Genomic DNA, 23,988 nt, shown 5'->3' with positions numbered 1-23,988 from the left:
GATGTTATCCTGGAGGACAGACCCTTGGGAGTAACACTTATGGGTGGAGAAGGCCTGATTTTTCTGAAAAGAAAGTCCCAGAGATAGATTTGGGGTTGGACTGCTTTTTCTTCAGACATTAGGTATTTCTGTCCTTCCTGATGAGTAAAGATACTGGAGTGGCTAATGGAAGTTGGGCATGAGCCATGCCCCAACAACACCACTAAGTGCTTCCCATACATGTCTGCTCAAATACCCCAGATGACTATGAGGTGGGTGCTCTCATCACTAGTACACAAGCTGCAGGAACAGATGGAGGTGAGGAAGCTGAAGGACTTTTCCAAGGTCACTGGGCTGGGAAGCAGCAAAACATCTCCTGAGTGCTGCCTGTCCTGTCTTCTTATATCTCCACACCCTCCCCACTCCCTGGTGGGGGCGGGGAGCATTGCCTATGTCAGATGAGCTCGTGGAAAACTTGGAGATTTCAAGATTGAAGGTGGGGGGGAAAAAAGCCACAGCAAGCTCCCTTGAGGCTGCCCGCAAGGGCTCCCAAGGGGTGAGGGTACACTCTTGCTGGAGTAGTGAAAAGACAGTCTTCCAGCACCCCGCCCCCTCCCCTCCTCGATATTCTCGCTGCCAAATGAAATCTGGCAGCTTCTGAAAATAGCTCAGTGCTGCAGCAGGCACTCTGCCTGCCCTTCAGCAGGCTGGCACGCAGCTGGGGGTGGCCACTGTGGGCAGACACTGGCACACACAGGGCCAGGAGTAGGTGTCACACATACAGTGCACAGGGGCGGCACAGAACTGGAGGCATGTGGCAGCTGCCATCCCTCAGCGCCTCTGACCTTTCCTCGCCTAGTAAGGCTGCAGTAGCTCTGGAGGCAGCCTGGAATGTTTATCAGGCCCGAGGCACCCTCTCTAGCCAGAGTGAAATCACTAGTAGGGATGTACAGCTGCCCTTTGGCCACTTTTGTCCATCCATGTAGACAAAGAGAAGCCCAGGAACCAGGAGAAAATGTCAAAATGGTGTTTATTAATATCCAGATATAAAACTCGGCAGCACTGTCCTGGCTGACACCATCTAGAGCAGTGGTGATGAACCTATGGCATTCATGCCACAGCAGGTTGTTTGTATCACTGAAAACGCTAAAAGGTTAGCTATCACTGGTCTAGGAATTCCCAGTCAGTGCAAGAGGCCAGGAACCAAGAATTACACTGAGTGTCAGGTACTTGTCAGGCCCCCTATCAAGTACTTAGCATCTCAAGTATACTCCAGGTTGGGTGGAGCTGGATAACCCTGAATTGGCCAGGAAGAACTCCAACTCAGGTTGTAGCCAGGATCTACTTAAGTAGATCAGTAACCCTCTACTACCTCAGGTCTGACCTAGAGCATGGAAAGAGATTCCTGGTTAATAGGAATCCAACTATAACCTCTCACAAAAGTATACCAACTTTCAGCCCGCCATCAGTAGAAGGGCTTTCCTACCTGGGATTTAGAGAGGACAGATCTGGTGAGGTGGGGCTGGGGACTTTTGTCACAGTGACTTTTTCCAAAGTGGGAAAAGGTTAAATGTCTCCACCTTTGGCTGAGATGAAAAACCACCCTTTGAGTAGTGGGTAGTGATAAGATGGCCAACCCAGGGACTTCTTGGGGGAAAGCTCTGCGTGTCATCTGGATTTGGGCTGCAGCAAAGCAGGGCTGGAACACCAAAAGAGGCAGATAAGCTAGACCCTCAGCCTCAGGGACATCAAAGAGGGGTGAGTTTGAGAGGGGCAGCCAGTGTAAGAGAGACCAGACTCCCCAAGAAGACAGAGGTAGACTCTTGATTGTCCCTTCTCTCTCCCTTGTTACACTCAGCATTTAGAGACTAACATGGTCCCTGATCACCATGGCAACCGATGGCCAGATCCTTTCTCAGAGCCAAGTCTATCTGCCTGCCCAGCAGGGGGCTATCTCCCTTGAAGAAGGGAAACCCAGCCACAATTCCCAGTGGCCTAGAAGGCTAAAGTCATGTCCCCAGCTCAGAGCAAGACAAGTCCCACCTTGGCCAAAAGTGCTTTGATTCAGCAGGGGGCTCTCTGTGAGGCCAGAGTCTGGGTTGCAGCTCTGAAAATTTTGGCTCCAGATCATCCATCTCAAAGGTCTAAGTGAAAAACAACAAATAATCCTTGTGTTAAAATGACCCTGAGCCCTCTGGTAGAGTCTTGGCACAATGCAGTCTGTCACCCAGGTCAAGGCCTGGCTCCTCCAAGACTCCATGGACTACTGGTTGTTGCAGCCCTGTGAAGTTGAGGAGCTGCCTGCCTGTTTTTTTCTCCGCTTGTTGAGGAGCCGGTTGTTAGAGGTCTTCAGGTCCTTGATTTTCACCTGGTCATAATCGACCCGCATGGTGGCCAGGGCACTGGTCATCTCCTCCTGAGGACGGATGGCATAGAGGACAAAGAGGTCAAGATAAACTGACCTTAACCACCATCACCCTCTTGCCTGGACAGCCCCTTAACACCATCATGATGACAATGACAGGCTGTGTTGCCACCCTGCCCACTGTGGCTGGCCCTTTGTGTCTCATAATCTTCCCTAACTCCTTAGTGGCAGACACTGAGCTTAACCAGTAGGGTACAGAAAAGTAGTGACTCCCTGTGATCACACGAAGGGTAAATGAGACAAAGACCTGAGCCAGTGCCACTTGCCAGAACACAAGGACTCCAGAGAATACCATCTTTCTGGGCCTGAAGATTGTGCCCTGGGTACCCCATGGTTCTTAGCTGCTATCTCATATGATCGAATATTGCATCTTCTAAGTCAGAAGATAGAGGGTCATTGCTTGGGCCCAAAGCCTCATTCATTGAGGGAATGAGCCAGGAGCCCCCACCCTGAATGGTGTAATCCAATACTTGGAATGTCATGTATAGATCACTGGGGCAGTCACTGACACGCTGTGTTCCAGGCAAGAGGAGTCAAACACCCAGACTCTGGGGAGCTACCACCCTGGAAACTGTAGGGAGATTGAGGCAAAGTCTACACACCTTGACGTCATCCCAGTGGTCTTTGTCCTCTTGCAGTACTCGGGCCGTGTGGAGTGGGGTCTGTGGCACCACCATTGATTGCTGGAAAGATCCCCAAACCCTGGATTAGAGCCTTGAGGCATGTGCAACAGCACGGGCTATCCTCACCATCCCTGCTTCTCCCAGTCTCAAATGGGGAAACCAAGGCTCAGAGAGGTGAAGAAGCCTGAGTGGGGCAGTAACAACACCAAGCTATAGGTCAGGGGATATTACACATCTGTATTCAGGGGTCCATTTCAGCACTATACCTGATTCCAGAGCCACCACCCTCCTTCTTGGAAGCCCTGCTCCAGCCCAATATCCTGCTGGCTATAGATGCTCACATTGATCCAGGGATGGTTCATGAACTGGGTGATAGTCAGCCTCTCTGTAGGGTCTGTCTTCAGCAGTAGGCGAATCAGCTGCTTGGCTAGAGAGACCAGGAAAGAGAGGAGGGTGGTGAAGTTGCAGCCCCCTGCCCCTCCCCACAGACTACAAATTTTGCTGGCCCAGAGCTGCACATGCTACAATGTTCCTAACCTACAGGTACAGCAAGCTAACTATTTCCTGTTTTAAACCACTAAGTGTTCAGGATTAATTTATTAAGCAGCAATAGGTAACTAATGCAACGCAGACCTGTTTGTAGTCCCCAGATAGGAAAATGTGAATGAGGAATAAAAGGGGTGGGTAGGAAGTAAGCCCATTTGGCAGATGTAAAAACTAAGGCTTGAAAAGGTTAGGTGACTTGGATCACACTGCTAGGAACCCAAGGAGCCAAGATTTGAACACAGGTTATTTTTCCACCAAAGAACCATGGGGGCCACATGGACAGAAAGGCTCACTCACCATCCTCGGAGACCTCAGACCACTCAGGATTGGGGAAGCCATACTGGCCCAGGCGGATCCTCCTCTTCATCCCTGGGGAGATGGCCTGGCCCGTATTGGAATAGAAGGGTGGGAAGCCACACAGGCTGGGGGAAGGAGGAGATCATTCAGCATAAGGATGGGGCAGTGCTAGGGCAGACCCATTTTCCACCCAAGCCCCTCATTGAGGAGGCAGGCAGCCAGACACCATGGCACTATACCAGCACTCTGGACTCGCATGCATAGCACCATCAGCCCTCAGCATGGGCAGAGCCCTCAGACAGCCAGAAGGAATGGTGTCTCATGACCAGAAAGGAAGGACAATCTGCCCAAGGGGGCAGGGGTCACACACAAGACCCTCATTGAGGACATAGGGGTTGGGGAACAAAGTGGTTCTAAAGATGTATGTTGTGGGTAGAGGCAGGAGGCCAAGATGGGGGGCTGAATGGTACTCACAGAATGTACATAATGACACCCAAGGACCACATGTCACAGGACTTGTCATACTTCTCTGGACCCAGGACCTCAGGGGCTGCGAGGGCAGAAGATATAGGAGGGCTCTCAGCCTCAAAGGTCTTAAGACCTAGGCAAGCGCTTGAAGCCTGATCAAGGTGAGGAGCAGGTGCCTGAGCTAGGAGGTGGGACACAGCAGATTGGTGTCTGGCACCTTCTTCAAGAAGGCAACATGTGTGTGAAGTTCAGGAAGAAGAAACAGCTCCCAGAAAAAAAAAAAAACTGCTTTCAGACAGCCCCCTAGCTCCTTTGTGCCCTGAGCCCCTCTGCCAATCTTGACCTTGGTGAAGGTGAAAATAGGGAGGAGGCCACTCAGGAGCCCAGTGAAGTCTGCCATAGGCCAGAGGGCCTCAGCCCACCAGCTGTCCTATGTCCCTTGCCTCCTTGAACACACAGTGAGGTCACAGGCAAGGAGGAGCCAGGAGCAGGGCTCTGCATTCCACTGTTCGTTTGAGGATCAACCCACTGTGTCTTGGTCTTCCCATCTGTGCATTGAGGTCAGCAAGTCAAAAGATTTCTAGGTTAAAATACTTCAACTTTCATCCTAGCATTTCAGCTGTCTCAGGGGGCTTCCCTCCCTTTCGTCAGGCTTCTCCTGAAGAAAAGCTCTATCACCACCAATTCATAGGCAAGGGGCACTTTTACCAGAGGCCTTTCCAGATCTAGGGGCTGCTGGGAGCACAGCTGTCGGCATGAGTATGAATATATACACCCCCAATCACCCTTCCAGTCCTGGCTCCCTCTCCCACAAAGCAGGTGACTAGTCCCCTGTGTCCTTCTAATGTAGGGGGAAAGGCCTGCCTACTTTCTGCATATGAATCCCAGGAAGCTGAAAACCAGAGAAAAACAACCGGTTGGGCTTTGTCCCAAGCTGATGGCAGCCTTTTATCACATATATATTTAGAGCTGCTGTGATGTCATTCAGCTCACAGGCCACAGCCAGAATTTTCCTGGATCTATTTTCAAAAGCAGAAGCTGAAGTTTGGGAGAATATTTTTGCAGCCTCCGGCCCCCCACTTCACCCGCCTCCATACAGACAGAGTTCTCCCTCCCTTCTTTTTGAGCTTTAACGCTTTGGTTTCCACAACTCCCAGGCTGCCCTGAAGCATAGCAGCAAATGGTGCAGATGGAGAGCTACAAACCATATCCCAAAGACTCACCCACATAATAGGGAGTGTAGCAGGGCGTCTGTAAAGCATTTTGGGTGGTCTCCTTGGCAAAGCCAAAGTCAGTGAGCTTAAGCACAGCATCTTTCTCCTTGGATGTGTAAAGCAGGTTTTCAGGCTGGGCAAGAAAGAAAAAACATGTATAGAGTTAGTTAGGTGCCAGATGGAGGCAAAACCCCAAAGCAGTCTTTATTGACTTTCCATACCCATCACAATGCAGAAAGAGGAAGCCCCATCTATCTCATAAAAGACCTGGGCCTTGGCCATTGACAACATATACCAAATATAGAGAGGCCAAGGTGCCTGGGAAGTGACGTCTACATTCTCAGAGGGGAAAGTGAGACAGGTGCTCAGCCAAGGCTGTGAGTGTTCAAGTGCCATGGAGCATATAGGAGTGGGAATTTGGTAAGGCTGCCATGAAACACCAGAAAGAGGGTGTATGGGAAGGCAGACTTCTCAGAAGCCAGCATTGCCCAGGATGTGTCCCACACCCAGACGTGATGGAAGCCTGCCAGGCCAGCAGGCCAGCCTCATCTGAGGTTGCCCAGGGGAGAAGGGCCCTGTTGCTCAGAACCTATGCAGAGGCAATTCTTAGCAGTTACAAAGTACAGATGAGCATGGCAATAGGTTCAGTGGGAAGGGCTACATGGAAGAAGCAGCCCCAAAGCTGACTTCTAATCAGTGAGTAGGATTGAGGCCCATGCTAAGATATAGGAGGGAGCCCCAAATTCTGCAGGGTATTGAATGGAGCTCCAGGTTGGAGCTTGTAGGAGCTATTTCAGAGGGTGTGACCTTGGATTGGGATAAAAACAGAGAAGCTGGTTTAGCATATACAAAGGCATCTACTCAGCAGAAGGATTTTCTCAGAGCAAAAGGGAAGCCAGGGACAAAGCAAAGCAAGGATTCAGAAGGTGGGTCTGCTGTGGCTCCACATGTATTCTGAGTCAAAGGACAATCGTATGGAATGATAACACTCAGCCAAAGGAAGAACCTGGTGCAGCAGTTTCCCTCAGCCCTCCTCTGACTTAGGCTAAGGAAGGTAATGCTCTAGGTCTGGGGAGAGGGCCCAAGGGAGGCAGATTCTGCTATGATGGTGGTTTACACATGCATGTTTATGTAGGCACATGCATGTGTGTGCATGTAGGGTTGCCCAGGAAGAACTAATTTTTCCAGGAAAAGAAATTTAGAGCACTTAGCTTCCAGAATATTTCTCAAGTTCATCCACTGGGAAAGCAAACAGACCTAACAATTGGGCCTACTTGAATATCATCCTCCACTGCCCATCAAATGGCTTCTTTCTGTTAAAAGGCTAGTGTTTGAAGGCTGAGTCTACTAAAACTATAACTCTGACTCCACAGAAGACTCAACAGCATTAAACAGCTCCTGCCTGACCTCTGAAACACCACATGGTCACAAAATATGTTGCTGAGAATGTGGATGGATGGATCGATGGATAGATGGATGGATCAATCCTCAGGCAGCAAGTTCATGCCTTAGGCAAGCCACTTAATCTCTCTCCGGTCCTCAATTTGCTCATCTGTGGAATGGGTAGTGGTCCCTATCTTATAGGGCCCCATGAGGATTCAATGAGATGCTGTCACTGTATACTGGCAGGAGGCAGGCAGTTGGTTATTCTTATTACTACCAGAATTACAGTGTTTGGAGGAAACAAGGAGCTCCATCTGGCAAGAGCAAAATGAATATGCTGGAGCCTCAAGAGGGGAGGTTAAGAACAGTCTGGGCCAGGGAGCAGTCTTTGAACACTGAGCAAGGAACTTAGCTTCCATCCACGGGGTGCTGGGAGCCATCAGGAGTTAATAAGTAGTAGAATAATATAAAACCTCCTTCCTTGGTCCCCCCCGTGTCTTAGGGCCTTACCTTGACATCTCGGTGGGCGATATTCTGGCTGTGCAGGAACTGAATGGCGGTGCCAATGTCCCGCATTATCCCTGCAGCCTCTACAGACATAGATTGGAGAAGTCACTGATGCCAGTCAAAGGTCAGGAAACTTGGGGGCCCCCACCCTATCATCTGTCTTGGGCATGATCTAGCAGACCAGCACAAGACAATAGTCCTGTGACTCCATCCTAGACCCCACTCCCAGACACCCCAGTTTCCTCTAAGAATGCTCCTAGCCCATCTGGGCCTCTTCCTTCAAGCCTAGGCTACCTTGCCCAATTCCACAGTGGATCAGTACCAAGAAGCTCCCAGGGCCATGGAGAATATGTGCCCAATAAAATGTCACAGATTCTTTGAAGCTCTTGGAGGTATAGGAGATTCTGTCCTATCCTCTCTTGTTCTGATGGAAGCACAGAGAGGAGCAGGGCCTTGCCTAGCATCACACAGTGACTCTGGCACATCTTTCTCACCCTGTTTCCCCACACTGCTCCAGCTGCCTGCACGTACCTCTCTCAGTGAAAGCCTGGTCGCCACGCTCCTGAATCCTACTAAACAATTCACCACCTTCCATGCTGCAAGAGAAGATGACTATGAATTGAGAGGAAGATGAGGCATTCACCTGCCCCTGCCCTGGCTCAGAGACCCAAGCTCCAGGCCCTACTTCTCCTTAGCTACTATCAGCCTCCCTGTGCCTTGAAGAACCTGGTACACAGTGGGCTATCAGCTTGGGTGAGTTGATCTGAATTTTTAGGACACAAGGAAAGGTGGTAAGCTCAGAACCCTACCAGGAAGCCCCTTTTTTCCCAGGGACACTGTCTTCACCTGGCTATGAGACTTTATGAAATTGCAACCCAGCCCAAGTCTATTTCCTGAAACGTGGAATGAGATGTCAATGATCACCATTATACCCAGCTGTTAGCTAAGTGCCTGCTGTACACTGTTCCCTGGGTTCTATCCTTCATGTGCACTGCTGTGTGATCCTGGACTGGTTCCTTCACTTCTTTGTGCCTCAGCTACCTCTTTTGTAAAAGAAGAATAATAGCACCAACCTCACAGAGTCATGAACATTGAATATGTAATACACACGGGCACTTTGAATAGAGACAAGCTCAGAGTGAATACTACTTGAAGATGTTCCTCTACATCTTACATGTGAGTTACAGAGATTCAGAAAGATTAGGAGCTGCCCACAGTCCCACAGTCAGTGGGCAACAGAGTCAGGATCTGAATCCCAACTCTAAATATCTGGCTAAACTGCAAAGGCAGGAAGGACTTGAAAGACAGATAGGGAGGAAGTGAGGCCCAGGTGGGACCCTCAGGACTGAGGAAGGCTGGATCAGAGGTGCACGTGCCAGTGGAAGAAGCCTAGATGGAGGAGGCTGCTGGCTCCTGGTCTTCGAGCTCATCACCTGGCATCTGGTGGGACCATGGGAAAACAAACCCAGTAGGAAAGAGATAGCTGAAAGAACTATATGGGCTACACTCTTCTTCAAACCCTCCACCCTCACCATCCAGGGCTTGGCAGCCCTCTCTGGCAGCTTCCCAGCCCTCCTCGCAGAGTGGAAATCATGCCCAGGGAGGCCATGGGAGAGTCATGTGACCTCCCACCTGGAGGGAGTGCCCTGGTGGCCAGCAGGGCTTGTAGCTATCCACTCTGCCACCCTTTACGGGCTGAGTGGAACCCAAAGCTGCTGTCTGAAGAATAGAAAAATCCCTAGAAGACTGTCCGGAAGCCTGGGCACACAGGGAAAGTGAAGGGGCACCACGGCAGGGTGGCAGCATACCATTCCATGATGATGAGGAGGCAGCGCTTGCCGTGATGCATGTTCTCATACACGTCCAGGATGCACACAATGTGGGGCCCACCCGAGGCCTGCCAGTGGTGGTCCACCTCCTGCCGGGCCTTGGGGCTATCGTACAGGAGCTGTGAGTGGGTGGCAGAGAGTGTGTCACAGCCTGCTGCCTTCACTTTGCAGATAAGAACATGGAAGCTCAGAGAGGCCTGTGCCCTGCTAAAGGTCACCAGCTTGCGAGGGACAGAATGAAGACTTCATCCCAGTTTCCCTGCCTTGTGGTCCATGAATTTCTGGACTTGAGGATCAGCTCTGGATGCAAGCATCTTGGTCAATAACTCCAGAAAGCCCTGGGAGTAGCTGACAGGCTGGAAGGGCTCCACAGCCAAAGAAGCCCTGCCTCCTTCTCAGGGGCAACAAGTAGAGTGGAAATCAAGTGGGGTTTTAGTCAAATCACACATTGACCATGGGACCCAAGCCAGGGAACACATATCCCTTGGGCCTCACTCTGACAGTAGGGATGACAGCATTGTCCCATCTCAGGCCAGGGTTAGGATTTGTATATGGCAAGTGTAAGGATGGCACCCAGTAAATGCTATGTCCTTGGGGACCCCACCCCATGATCCTTTCTTTGTCCAGCACCTCTGTGTAAATGTGGAGGGTGCTGGAGAAAAGCTGGAACAGGGGTGGTGGTTGAGGGGAGGTGTCTGGCAGGCAAATATGCCCTGAGTTCCCAGATGATCGGGAACTTGCTAGAGCCAGAGGAAGACTTCCCGAGGAGAAGGTGAAGCCTGTGCGCATCCATTCAGCCCTCTGAGACCCAGCCTCAAGTGGAGGGAGACAGGGCTGTACTCCTGGAGGAGTGAAAGGAATTAAAACTTCAAATTCTCCAGAAGTGGGCGCAGGAATAAAACTGTCACTACTGAGAAAAGTGCTTCTAAAATAAGTTGCTTGGTCATGACCTCCCAGCTTCTGCTTCCAAGGTAACTTTGTAGCCTCCCTGGTAGCTGCTATGCAATCAAGATAGGAAAATGCCATCCTTGCTGCTAGAGAAATGGGACTACCTCAAGGTGACCTGGCTGCCAAGGCTGCACCCTCATGCTATACCTACAGTCCCCAGATAAGGACTCAGAGGTAGAGGTGGATAGGGCAGGGCGGACTCCAGTGAGGGAGATGGCAGCTGGGTGGAGTGGAATGGAATTTGGGGTTGAATCCTCCAGTGACTTGGTATGACCTCAGCCAAGCAGCACAGCTCCAAGCTGCAGCCCACAACTCTGTAAAACCGAGTAATAATAGTCACCCTCATGAGACCCATCACAGCAAGGCAGGCATTAGGCGGCAGGTGTCAGGATCTTTGTTCAAGTTAACTCAACCCTGGGCTGTGTAAGGCTGATCACTGGAAATGAGCAAAGCCCTGAGCAACCCTGCTAAGAGAGGAGCTGCAACAGGAGAAAGTGGGCAAAGGAAGAGGACCCAGATTGGGGAGAGCAGAGTAAAGCCATCCTCCAGCAGACTTGCTCACACAAGACCCAGCCACATTTTTTTCCTAATGTAAGAGGGCTGAGGACCAGGATTGCTGTCCAAGACCAGAGCTCAGTTCAGCCCTGCCCTGCTCAACACCACAGGGCCCTGCCACATACAGTCCTTTATTTCCTCCTCTGTAAGATGAGGAGCAAGGCCATTTTACACAGGGCACACGGAGCAGGCTGTAGGGGCCAATCTCTCTAGGTTAGGGTAAACAGGTGGAGAACAGTATCCGAGGGAGGGGAGAGGAAGGCAGTAGTTTCTAGAATGTGCTCCCCCTTGGTTGTTTCTCCACCTCCAGACCTGCTTCCTCCATCCCTGCCTGAGAAAACAGGCAATGTAAGTATAGGGCTTGTCTAGCCCCTCTACCAGTTCTGGTGCCCTGCTTCATTCCTCGGACCAGAGTTCAGTATAGGGGCACTGCCTAGATACCATGGGGCCTTGTTTACCTGTGCCTAAGAGCACCCTTGAGGGCCTTGCCCACATAGCACTCAAGCACCAGCTTCTCACCACTCTCCACACTGAGAGCAAGGACTCAGTCACTTCCTTACCACAGCAGCCCATGTCTGCCATATCCTGAGGGGCTTCAGCCAGGAAATCCCTGTCCTCAGCCACAGGATCCAAGATGCACCATCCTCCTCACCACATCCCTTTGCTCTTTCACCTCCTAGTCTTCCCCCTACCCTTTCCCTCTGCTCCCTACCCCTGTCCTCTGCTCCCTAGCCTGACCTAACCATCTCTATCAATTCATCCAAGCTGGCTCCTGGACTCCCTCCTCACTCCCTCCGCCCTCTGGTGTCTCATCCCCACACCAGATTCTTCTCTCATAAACCTCAAGTCTGCAGCTGAACACTTTCAGTGGGATCCTCAGCCCTGCCTCTCCCCTTCTGGCCTTCCTCCACCTGTGAACACAGAAACCCTCCAGGCATCCAGGTGGGCCTTGTCCCACTTCATTTCCTACTGCCCCAGCCCAAAAACACCTCTTGTTTTGGCCAAAATGATGCACTTGCTGTTCCCAAATAGGCCTCACTCCCAAGTGTCTTTGCCTGTGCTAGTCAGTAGCACGTGATTCTTGCCCCCTCCTCTCCTCTGACTCAGCTTAGCTTTATAAGAAAACTTCTGGGCACAGATCAGAGGTCTCTGCCTCTGGAAAGTCCTCCCACTTCTCCCAAGTTTTTGCCTCTGTTTCTCCAGTGAAACCGAGACCAGGGAGAGGGCAGAGGCAGGCTGACTAACTGTGAGGGTGGGGGAGTCTATGGCTGAGCCTTCACAGGTAAACACAGGTGTGGAAGGGAGGAAAAGAGGAAGGAGGTTGGCCATGAAAGGACCAGGAAGCCCAGAGCTGGACCTTCATCTGTGCTTTGTTGAGTTGGAGGAGCAGGTGAATCAGCCCTTAGTTGCTTGGGCAAAAGATAGGATGAATGTGTCAGGGTGCACCCAGCTCCATATCCCGGGCCCTATACAGCCCATATTTAGGAACTCATTCCCACATGGATTAAATAATCCTTCTCGAGTGCCACTACCCTGACAACAGACATAGGACAAGGAGAGGGCTTCCCTGGAAAACACGTTAAATATTTCCTCCATCCTTCGCAAAGGAGTCCACAGTGCTGAGGCCTGGACCTAGACCTGCTCAGGCCCAGGTGCCAAGAAATCTCCTGAGCCATTACTTTTGACCCCTTAAAGGACCCTAAACATAAAGCCTGTTTCCCCATATTCCTCCTCCAGGACTCTCCGTAATGTTGCCTCCTCTCAGAAGTCTTCCCTGACCCTCTTGTCTAAAAATGGATCTCAAGGGTCCCTTCATCCTGGTTTTTCTTTCTCTATATATTTTGTTTGTTTATTGAGGTATAATTTAAAATAAAATGCACAGGTTTCACAATTCAATGAGCTCTGAAAACTATACACACCCCAGGACCCACACCCCCATCAAAATGGGAAATATTCCCAGCTCCCCAGAAAGCTCTCATGTCAGCACCCTTTTTACCTCCTATGAGCTCTCACTCACAACCTACAATTAGCTTGTTCCTTTGTTAACTCTTAAAACAAACATACACTGATACAGAAAGAAGGGGAGGTTATACTTTTCATGTGCCTGGCTCTGTTTAAAGTACGTTATAAATATTAGGATGAAAGGACTTCATTATCATGGTTTTTGTTTTTTGTTTTTTTGGGTTTTTTTTTTTTTTTTTGGGGTTTTTTTTTTTTTTTTTGGGGTTTTTTTTTTTTTTTTTGGGGTTTTTTTTTTTTTTTTTGGGGTTTTTTTTTTTTTTTTTGGGGTTTTTTTTTTTTTTTTTGGGGTTTTTTTTTTTTTTTTTGGGGTTTTTTTTTTTTTTTTTGGGGTTTTTTTTTTTTTTTTTGGGGTTTTTTTTTTTTTTTTTGGGGTTTTTTTTTTTTTTTTTGGGGTTTTTTTTTTTTTTTTTGGGGTTTTTTTTTTTTTTTTTGGGGTTTTTTTTTTTTTTTTTGGGGTTTTTTTTTTTTTTTTTGGGGTTTTTTTTTTTTTTTTTGGGGTTTTTTTTTTTTTTTTTGGGGTTTTTTTTTTTTTTTTTGGGGTTTTTTTTTTTTTTTTTGGGTTTTTTTTTTTTTTTTTTTGGTACCAGGGATCGAACTCAGGACTTTGCACTTAGTGAGGCAGGCAGCAGAACCACTGAGCTAAATCCCCAGCCCACATTATCACTATGTTTTAGATGAGAAATTGAGGCACAGAGCAGGAAATAACTGGTTCCTGATCACATGGCCTCCCCAGCCAGGCTGGCACCCTGCTACCTCCCTCATCAGATCGAGGAGGGAAGGCAAAGAAACTCTTACAATGCATCAGACAAGATAAGACGAACGTACAGAGGCCCCAGGCAGGCTCACAAAAGGGAGATGTGATATCCTGTCCAAGAGAAGCCTATACCTAATCTATTCTCTGGTGAATCAGACTTTACCTCCTCTTACAGGGGGCCCATCAGGACTGCTCCAATCCACCAGGCATTGCTATCTGGCCTGCTTCATGCGAGTACTACATTGACTCCATATTATCCTTCATAAAAGGTGTCCCCATGCAAAAGCTCCATCTTCCTAGGTACAGAAATGAGCATAGGGTCAAGGAGGCTCAGGTTCTACCCCTATTTTCAGTACGACTTTGGGCTAGCCCCTTTTCCTCTCTAGGCCTGTTTCCTCAGTAAGCAGCCACAGGTCTTGGCCAGACTGGGGATAACAAAGGGGACCTTTGGTCAGGGGTCTTTGCAAAGTTCCTGCTGTGTATACTCCTTCCTCACTACTCTGGTGAAACAGCCTCTGCATTTCCATGGACTCCATATCCACCTATATGAGCCAACTGAGCACTACTTGGAATGGGCAATAGTGCCTTAGGGGCTGGGAATGTAGTTGAGCAGTACAGCATCTGCCTGGCAAGCGTGAGTTCCTGAGTTTGATTCCCAGTACCAAAAAAAGAAAAAAGAAAAAACTAAAAAGTGCTTTGGTCCCCAGTCATAGCTGAGAAGACAAGAAGAGTAGGGGAGGGGCTTATGACAAACCAACAGACTCCATACCAGTACTTCTCTGATTCTGACCAAATGTTTCTTGAGCTCCCTGGGGATCCACCAAAACTGTAAAGTCTGTAACAGCACCTTTATAGCTGTATAGCTCCAACTACTACTCAAGGGTTGGGTGCACCCTGACACATTCATCCTATCTTTCTCCCAAGCAAAAAAAGCTCCTTGGCTGGGCCAGGGATTTAGCTCAGTGGTTCTGCCGCCTGCCTCACACATACAAGGTCCCAAGTTCAATCCCTGGTACCAAAACAAACAAACAAACAAACAAAGGCTCCTGGCCATAGTTGAGTTATGGACCCACTGTGGCTTGGGAAGAATCAGATTTGAGGTGACATTTTCTTAAATAAATGACAACTTCTCTGGACTCAGCTTTTGATGTATTATTCTCCACCTTCCCTTCTCCCTTCACCCAGCTTTGCCTATTTCTCTCACCTTCTCCAGAGCCAGCAGCTAGATGGCTGGAACCCCTGCTGACTTCACCAGCCAGTAAACCTCAGCAAAAGTCTAGTACAGAGGGACCCAGGCCCCCACAGACATTTGCTTGTGCCCCTGTAACAACACCAGGTGTAATGGGGCCTTGGATCAGTCAGGACTCCTCCCCACCTCTCTGCTACCCAAGAATGAGGCTCACTTGAGGATGGAAGAATATTTGAGTTCCAGAGCTGGGAAAACAATAGTAGTTGGCTCTTTGGAAAACATTCTGCAGTTTACAAAACACTCTGTCCTTTATCTCCTGGGAATGCTTGGTGCCACCCTGTGAGGTAAGCAGGGTAGGGATCATTAGCCCCAATTTGCAGATTGAGGAAACCCAGGCTCAAGAAAATGAAGTCATTGCCCTGAGGGCCCCCTGCTTCATAAGGCAAAGCTGGAAGAAGGAGGAGAACAGAACTTTTGAGAGATCATCAAGACAACCCCTGCCTGAGGAGAGACAAGAGGAGGGGCAAGGCCCCAAGCTGGATAAGCAGTGACCCAACCCACACCTTTCACAAGACTAGGGAAACTTGTTCTAAAATAAATGTGTGAATAAGTGTGTGAATATGTAGGAGTTGGGGGGGGTGCATGGGAACATGAATACAGCACATGCCTGTATTCATGTGCAAGGGTGTATGCATAGTAAATGGAAAGTATGTTGGAGGTGGGGGCTCTTGGGCATGCATGTGTCTCTGGCCTCTGGGATATTGACTTTGTACTCCCAGAGAGTGGAACTCATCTGTCTGTCCATATATTCTTCCAATATTTTCAATTTCTCCAAAGAATCTAGCAGAGAACTGGTCACAAGGAAGTGATCAAGAAAGACTGGGGTTCTTGCTACCACAATTCAACCTATGACAGTCTTGTCCAGGGTAGTAACAAAGCCTAGATACCTCCATTCAGACCTTCTCCGTGGAGGCCCCATCTCCCCTGCAGGGCTAAATACCTGCCATTGCCCAGAGCTAGGAAAGCACTTTCTAGTTATTTTTCTAGAGCATCAGATAGACCTAGGATGCCCACAACAACTGTAAAGATACAGTCTTGGGAACTAGCCCCTGTACTCTTCTCCAACCTTTGCCCAGCCCAGGAAGAGCCATCTACCCTGGTCCATATATTATAGACAACTAAGTTAGGTAGAAATATTATAGGATGTCAGATATGCCTGGGCCCCGAGAGAGTCAATGCAAAGATGAAAACATATCACAACTGTGACTGGAGTTGCATCTGTGGGAAGCCAGGCCTCACATTAAAGACAAAATGACCAGGCCTACATATTTCCCCAAGGGATGAGACACCTGATCTAATAAAGTCTAGATAGATATCTCAGTAGGTGACCAAGACCATCAGACCCATCACCTTCCTGAAAAGTTTTGTTCTTTCCATGTATACTTGCTACATGACTTATTTCCCCCATTGAATTAATATTACCTAAGCAACTATACTTGTAACCTTTTTGGTTGATTGTAGTTTTGTCCCACCTTATAACCACCTTGTAATTTTTGTACCCACTTCCCAATTTTGCTCTATAAAACTTCCCCTATGAAGTGGGGACCTTCTCCTGTCTCTCAGCAGCTATATCACTCAATAAATAATTCCTACTTTTAACCTCCATTGTTCCTTAGAATTCATTCTTCAATTTTGGGGGAAAAAATTCAGCATGTCTGACATCTAGCAGGTTATGAGTTATAATATTTCCCCTATATCATTTGGAGGTCCAATATCATTCCTTTATCATACATGCCCACCCACAAATTTGGTGTCCTTATCCAGCTCACCCTGAAATAGGAGATTAGGGCATGGTAAAGCTGGCTGGGGTAGTAGGCGTGACCTGTTAATTACAAGATCCTGGACACATACACAGAATAGTTCCCAAAACTCTGCATGTGGACTTCTCAAGAGAACTTGAGTAGGCTTTCAATAGGATGACCTAGACCTGAGATCACCTGAGATGTGGGATCCCGGCACCACCTCTCAGGATCTATATGAAGTTCTCACAAGTTTCCTTGAGATTTGGACAGAATAAAAAGAGAGGCAAGCCATAAAGAGCTTGCTATCATAACTTTCCAGGATAGCCTATGTTTTGTTTCCCAGACAAAATGTGGGGTTTTTCTTGTTTTGTTTTGTTTTGGTACCGGGGATCGAACTCAGGTTCTTACACTTGCAAGGCAGGCGGCAGAACCACTAAGCTAAATCCCCGGCCCCAAAAATGTGTATTTTAATCTTTGCTCTTACTCTCTTTTTCTCTTTCCTTGGCCCAAGTTTGCTCTGCAAAGCCAGTTTCTCCCCCAACTCTTCACTTTTACTTTCTTGAATAAACTTGGCCACTGCTTTTTGCTCATTTTGTTCAATTCTTTGTTCAAGAGAAGAACCTGAAATCTAACTCCAGAGAGAAAGGCGAGCAATCCAAAATTTAGTAATGTTTAGTTGGTGAGCCACTTTTAAAGCAAGCTAGTAAATCATAATCCTAGGACTAGGTTCTTCTCAAATAAAAGTGTTTACAATATCTCCATCTGTCTTTTATGCACAGGAGTCCAAGATAACTAACTAGCCTGGACAAACAGCCTGCCCACCTCCACATCTTGCAACAAAAACCCTAACTTCCACACCCCTAGCAATTAACCTGTAGCCCCAGTCGGGCTGCTCTGTGGCTCTGGCCCGAACACCCACTCTTTCCAGAGGGAGACAGCTGATTTATAATCTCTCCCATCAATATGGCAGTAACAAATTAAGAAGATGAAGCTCTAGATTTCATGCCACAACCCTAGAAGCAAAAGAGAACCTTCTGGGTTCCATTTGACCCAGCCATCCCTCTGTTGGGTATCTTTCCAAGAGAACTAAAAGAATCATATCACAGAGAAGTATGTGCACCCATGTTTATAGCGGCACAGTTTGTAATAGCTAAATCTTGGAAACAACCTATTTGCCCATCCGTTGGAAACTGGATAAAGAAGATGTGGTTTTTCTATAAAATACTCCCCCAACTCTTCACTTTTACTTTCTTGAATAAACTTGGCCACTGCTTTTTGCTCATTTTGTTCAATTCTTTGTTCAAGAGAAGAACCTGAAATCTAACTCCAGAGAGAAAGGCGAGCAATCCAAAATTTAGTAATGTTTAGTTGGTGAGCCACTTTTAAAGCAAGCTAGTAAATCATAATCCTAGGACTAGGTTCTTCTCAAATAAAAGTGTTTACAATATCTCCATCTGTCTTTTATGCACAGGAGTCCAAGATAACTAACTAGCCTGGACAAACAGCCTGCCCACCTCCACATCTTGCAACAAAAACCCTAACTTCCACACCCCTAGCAATTAACCTGTAGCCCCAGTCGGGCTGCTCTGTGGCTCTGGCCCGAACACCCACTCTTTCCAGAGGGAGACAGCTGATTTATAATCTCTCCCATCAATATGGCAGTAACAAATTAAGAAGATGAAGCTCTAGATTTCATGCCACAACCCTAGAAGCAAAAGAGAACCTCCTGGAAACCAGGCATCTGGTTCCTTTTATTCCCCAAGAGGCGCTCCAAGTCTCATTATTTCCATATACCTTGCTTATTGACAACAGAATTTCAGGCATTTTATAATTCTAAAGCTTGGTAGAGGCCAAATAAACAAAAATATTAGATTCTCTTTAGACTGAAGAGAAAGATAAAATGTACCAGAAATCCACTTAAATTCACAACTATTTTTTAAAAAGGACAAATTTTAATTCTGAGCTTCCTGGAATTCTTGACAAACAAAGATACAAGGTAGGTGCCACTGCTTCTGTCAGAAATGAACAGAAACTCACTGAACTCTTTCCAAGATCAAACTGTAAAGGAGATTTGGCATAAAACCTTACATGAAAGGAAAAAGTTCTAACATTCCAGCAAAACCTTCAACACATTTGAAAAAGATCTCAAATGAACATATCTCATATGGACTCTCCCATAAAGATGGAGGCTAGCATATTGCATTAGCCTGGCATACCTGTATGAGTGCTGAGATAACATCACTGGGTTTTTTACTTTCTTAGGATTCCAACTTTGTTTTTTGCCAGAGGATAGAGAGGAGAGAAGTGGCTGACATATTCCTCCAACACCTTCTCTCTCATCCCACATCAGGCCAGGGTAGGATAGAAAGCTGAAGAGCTGCATTCCCAGCTATTGATTACACCACAGTCCACATGCTCCACCGCAAACATGCAGGGTGCTGAACTGAACAGAGCATGATCAGAAAACATGGGTTTTGACTCATCCTGTTTTCACTGGAGGGAGCCCCTATTCCCCATGGATACTATGGATAAGGAAAAGTACTACCATACTTCCTCCTTGAAATTTTTCAATTCAGCCATCTCTAAGATTCCTTCTGGTTCCTAATTCTATGGTTATTTGGGATTGTTCTCCCATGAAGACATATCTTTGTTTTATAAGAGACACCATCTCTCATTTAGTTGTTGAGACCACCCCTGCCTCATGCTGCTAGCATCTATGATGGTTATTAACATCTGACCTTGGCTCTCCACCAACTAGTATAACCCTTTCTGGCTGCTTTGCCCACAGAGTGCATGGACTACAGCCTCAGCCTCTGCTCCAGAGACAGACGTCAGGTATGGGACTGATTCTGAGATCAGGGTTCAGAAGCAAGTGGTTCCTTCTGAAGGCCTCAGCATTAGACTCATAAAGCCAGAGCCCACCCCGATATTCCTCAAGAGTACCAGTGCTATTTGGAAAGCTGGTAATAGTGTCAAATCTAACTTTCTAGCCACAGGTTCAAATCAGACATGTGCCATTATTGTCTCACACATTCATTTTCTCAGCTTTTGTAGCCATTAAGAGAGCTAATGGAACCAATTCTATAGCTATGGATTAGTTGGCCTCATGCCAGATCAGACTAAGCTTCATTAAGTTCTGACCACAGCCTGTCCTCTATCTCACCCTGTCCATTTACCTCTCCCCCAGGACAAGAAGTTCAAGAAGGTCAGCTCATATTGATACCAATTACCCCAAATGCCCAGGCTCTACCTGAATGGTTGGGAAGTGATGGAGTCATGTCAATGTTACCACCCCCTTCACAGCACCTGACCCACCTTGTGCTCAGCCACTGCTGGGTTGATGCCACCTCATATAGCACTCATCATATCCTAAGCAGAGCCAGCAGCATCCTTTTATCCCTGGGAAAGCTGACTCTGAGAGATTAAGTGACTTGCCCAAAGTCACACAGCTGAGCAGTGAATCAAGACCTGAACTTACTCTATTGACTACTAGGCAGTGGGGACCCACTCCAAGCCTCGAAGCTGCTTTACCCACCTCTCTACACAGCTTCCAGGATTGGAGTGGGAACTGATCCTGGCAACACTGGTCTGGGGAAAACAAAATGGGAGGGCTCGGCTGTTCATTCCCAGAGCTTGAGCCCACACCTCTGGGTCTAGATCATGTTCTGCTACTTGGTGGCTAAGTCAACTGTTGTCAATGTTCAGGGAACCCTTGCCATGTATCAGGCACATAAACTCTTGTTCTTCAATACCTGCATTGTTAACCACCATTTTCAGCTGAGGAGACTGTGGCTCAGGGAGGTTTTGTGACTTCACCAGGTCACATGGTTATATACAGCCACCTTCAAGTCTAGGAGCTCCTGGGAACCAGAATTAAATTCATCCCCATGGAAGCCTACCCATTTACAGATCCTGGTAGCATTTACTGGCCCTGCTTGAGGGCCAGGCCAACACCATCCTGAAGGATTTGGGGGTCTATACATGAGTTACTGCCAAGTAGGATGCCTGATGAAGATTGTAACCCAGAAAAACTGGTCTTACCTCCTTCTCTTCCCTTTTCTGTTCCTTCCAGAGCCAGAACCTTGGAAAGCAGTCAAGATGGGGAAAGTCAACCCCTATTGAGGGAACCTGGGAGCACCAAGGGCTTCCAAACTGCTGCACCCATTCTAAGCCAAGGTGGAGTCACTTGAACTGCTAGATGGAGAGAGTCTGCTCTCCACTGACTATTTCCTACCAGAGTCCTGGAAGGTGAGGGAGCAGCTGATACGTCAAGCCCCTAGTCTTGCCAGAAAGGTCTGCTGACGGGAGAGCCAATACACATTCTGAAATTGTCAAATCATAGAACACAAGACTCCTCCAATTTGCTAAATTTTGATGGCCTCAGTTTGTCTGCTTTCTGCCAGCCCCAGACAACTTGGAAACAAAGGCAGAAATGCCAAGTCTGGCAGGACTAGGGAAGAAATGCTTTCAGAAAGGAGGAGTTGAGTTAGGCTCCCAGGCAGACAGGAAGAAGGGTAGTGGGAACATGAGTGCTAGTTGGGACAGGCCATAGAGTCCCAGTGTGCTCCAGGCCAGGGGCCACACACTATAGACCACCTAAGGCCACAGAGTTCTGGGTCAGACAGACCTCAACAGAGGCCCCCACTCACCTTTGGCCTTGGGCAGGCCAGTGCATCTCTCTGAGTCTCATTGGCTGAATTGGGAAAGTGGGAATAGTGACAGTACTCATTTTCCCAAGTGGCCACAAGGATAGAGTAAGGACACACATTGATTCCCAGCTCACCATCTATGAAATGGGCTTACAGTCTCCTTGCCCATTTTATGGGTGGAAAAAGAGGTCCAGAGAGAGTTATGACCACCTCCCTGTCCCAGATCTTTCACAGCAGGTGAATGACAGGTGCCAGATGCCAGCATTCCACCCATAACCTTTGTGCAGGGATGGGGAAGCCACACAGACCCTCTGCAAGCTCCCCCCACACAAATACTCAGAGGGCCTGCCTCTGTTAGCCATCTTTAATTTCTCAGAGGAACAAAAGATTTTTCTGTCAAAAGTAGCTACCTAATTTGAAAAATATGTCTACAGCCATATCACCCTGCACATGCTTGATCTTGTCTAATTTGCAAAATATTACCCTGGTGGTCTTTCTTCTATGACCATGTAAAAATAGGAAATTTTCATCATAAGACCAGAAAACTTCAGCAAATACAAGTGTTTCATTCTAATCTCAGAAGTAACATCCCTTCAGTGGTCTCTATTGATGAAGAGACCCCACCTCAGTCATGGGCAGCCAGTTGTGCTGTCGTGATACCCGTGGAGCCGCCACAGAGTTACAGCGGGCAGTGGCCATCCTCCCTATGCAAGGAGTAACCAGGACCGTGAAGCTATGCCCAGCAATGACAGCTGAGGCACTCAGCCTCCAGCCAGCTCTGGAGAGAGGGGACCCAAAACCCTCTAGCTCTCAGAAGAATGACAGCTGGTACTTTTCCCCCTGCAGGAGGTGTTACAAAGATAACAAAAGAATAGGAAGTAGGGGTAGGGCTGGGGATTTAGCTTAGTTGTTCTGCCACCTGCCTCACAAGCGCAAGGAAGTGTAAGGACCTGAGTTTGATCCCTGGTAACAACAACAACAAAAAAAAAGTATGGGTAGAGAGAGTGGAATAGAACTCATCAGAGACATGAAAGAGACCTAGGGAACCTTCTAATCCCACTCCCATTCTTCCTGAAGCCTACACCTTCCCTCAGCACCTCTCCCTCCTCCCTTGGCTTCATCTACATCCCTGCAGCTCCCTGTACAGGCCTCAGTGAGCACAGGCAGCCAACTCTGAATCAGGTTCCACAGGACACTGGTTGTTAAGCTCCAGCTTCCCTTGGCTATGGTCCCTCTCTCTCCCTCTTCTTCTGATCAGTGATAAAGTGCCACATCCCCAACAATGGGCTGGCTCCTGTAAATATTTTTTTGTGTGTGAAGATCTTGCCATGGGGGCACAGCCATATGAAAGAGAAAGACAGGTCTTGCCTTCTAGGGGACAAGGGTGGTAGCCTCACAGCATGAGGGACACCCCAAACAAGAGAATAGGCTGCTTTGACACATTCCTACTCTGTCTGGCCTTCCTTGGGTATGGATGCTCCCTGGTACCAGCTCAGCCTAACTCAGCCCTTAACTGGGCCACAAAATATAGTGGAGAGGGGTCCTCAAATTTGAATTATAACGCTAGAGTTCCAGTTTCTAGCAGGCTGCAGACCTTGCTGGTGGCATCCCTGCAGACGACTGTTTCACTAGCAACACCAGTTGATGAAGCATGTGCTTGGGAGAGACACCCTGGGGCACCCTCTGGCCTGTCTCCATAATGCTCATCTACTTGTAAGAGCAGCCCCAGCAAGGGGTCAGGTGCCTTGCCCTTGTCTGCTTCCCTGGTGTGCCCACCAAGTATCTTCACAGCCAAAAAGGAGGCCCTTGACAAGAAGAGCACCTCAACCCTCATTTTACAGATGGGTAGGTAGACTGTGTGGCTCCTGGTTCCAGCTGAGTTGATGTGTAGGAGGCGGGATGGCCAAGACCCAGGACTTGGCTACCAGCCAGGCCTAGGTTCTTGCCCAGCCTGAACACATCCCTGCTATGTGACCCTGGTTGAGTTATCCTGCCTTTCTGAACCTGGATCCCTGCATCTATGACATAAGAGTATAATTTGTTCTCAGGTTTTGCTATTTGTGCTTGACACATAGGGAGCACTCAGCAATGGTGCTCTGATCTCCATCCCCATGATCCCTGTGCTACTGCCTACCAAAGGAAGTGGAAAGCACTAGCCAGTCCCTCTGCCAATGAATCTTGAGCAGGGGCATATGGCTATTATGGGGCACCTTTAGAGCAGGCTCTGGGTCCCCTGTAGAGGTAGAATCCTTAGAAATAGGACAGTGGTGCTGCAGGACAAAGGCATGGCCACTCACACCCTAGAAATACCCTCTGGGCCTTACTGGGCTGAAGGGATCATCTTCAGGGTACAGTAGGAGAGTGCTGGGTACTTCTCCCAGCAATGCACAGGCAGCTCATGCTCCACTCCATGGAAGTAGGCAACTCACACCTGGAGTCCTCTTTGATACCCGCACACAGGGCTCCTTCACTGGCTCTGAGGATCTAGTTCAAGTTACGTTCCAGTTTCTTTCCTCCTTGGTTGTGGCCAGGAAACCCCAAGGGTCTGCCTGGTTCCACTCTGTTTTCTCAAGTTTTGGGGCTATAAAAGAAGACACAACAGCAGAGGCTACTATTAAGGTTGACTCCCTACACTCCCTACTCTTACAGCTCAGCCCACGTGAGCCTGATTCCTTTGTAGGACTACCAAGGCTGCCAGCACCTAGTCAAAACCAGCAGCAGGAGGGGGCACTTGGAGTTCCTGTAACACCCTCCTGAGCAGGATTTAGGGGGTTTCAGACTACTAGAATAAATCTTTA

General features: G+C 48.2%; 1 protein-coding gene across 1 annotated transcript in view; it reads right to left on the bottom strand.

Annotated features, from left to right (window-relative positions):
- Positions 1 to 1,009: 1,009 nt before the first annotated feature.
- The window catches only part of Mapkapk3 (MAPK activated protein kinase 3), a 30,370-nt gene continuing 7,391 nt past the window's right edge, over positions 1,010 to 23,988 (bottom strand). The window contains exons 3-11 of the mRNA XM_010615436.3: positions 9,251 to 9,390; positions 7,974 to 8,038; positions 7,446 to 7,525; positions 5,562 to 5,685; positions 4,345 to 4,420; positions 3,871 to 3,995; positions 3,369 to 3,454; positions 3,007 to 3,087; positions 1,010 to 2,395 (exon numbers count right to left, since the gene is read on the bottom strand). Coding sequence (XP_010613738.1) covers positions 2,243 to 2,395; positions 3,007 to 3,087; positions 3,369 to 3,454; positions 3,871 to 3,995; positions 4,345 to 4,420; positions 5,562 to 5,685; positions 7,446 to 7,525; positions 7,974 to 8,038; positions 9,251 to 9,390 — 930 coding nt within the window. The 3' untranslated portion in view covers positions 1,010 to 2,242. The remainder of the gene's footprint in view (positions 2,396 to 3,006; positions 3,088 to 3,368; positions 3,455 to 3,870; positions 3,996 to 4,344; positions 4,421 to 5,561; positions 5,686 to 7,445; positions 7,526 to 7,973; positions 8,039 to 9,250; positions 9,391 to 23,988) is intronic.

The sequence above is a fragment of the Fukomys damarensis genome, unplaced genomic scaffold (assembly GCF_012274545.1).
Source record: "Fukomys damarensis isolate Sample0158 unplaced genomic scaffold, DMR_v1.0_HiC HiC_scaffold_37, whole genome shotgun sequence".
NCBI classification, from domain to species: domain Eukaryota; kingdom Metazoa; phylum Chordata; class Mammalia; order Rodentia; family Bathyergidae; genus Fukomys; species Fukomys damarensis.
This window is presented reverse-complemented; position numbering and strand designations above follow the sequence as displayed.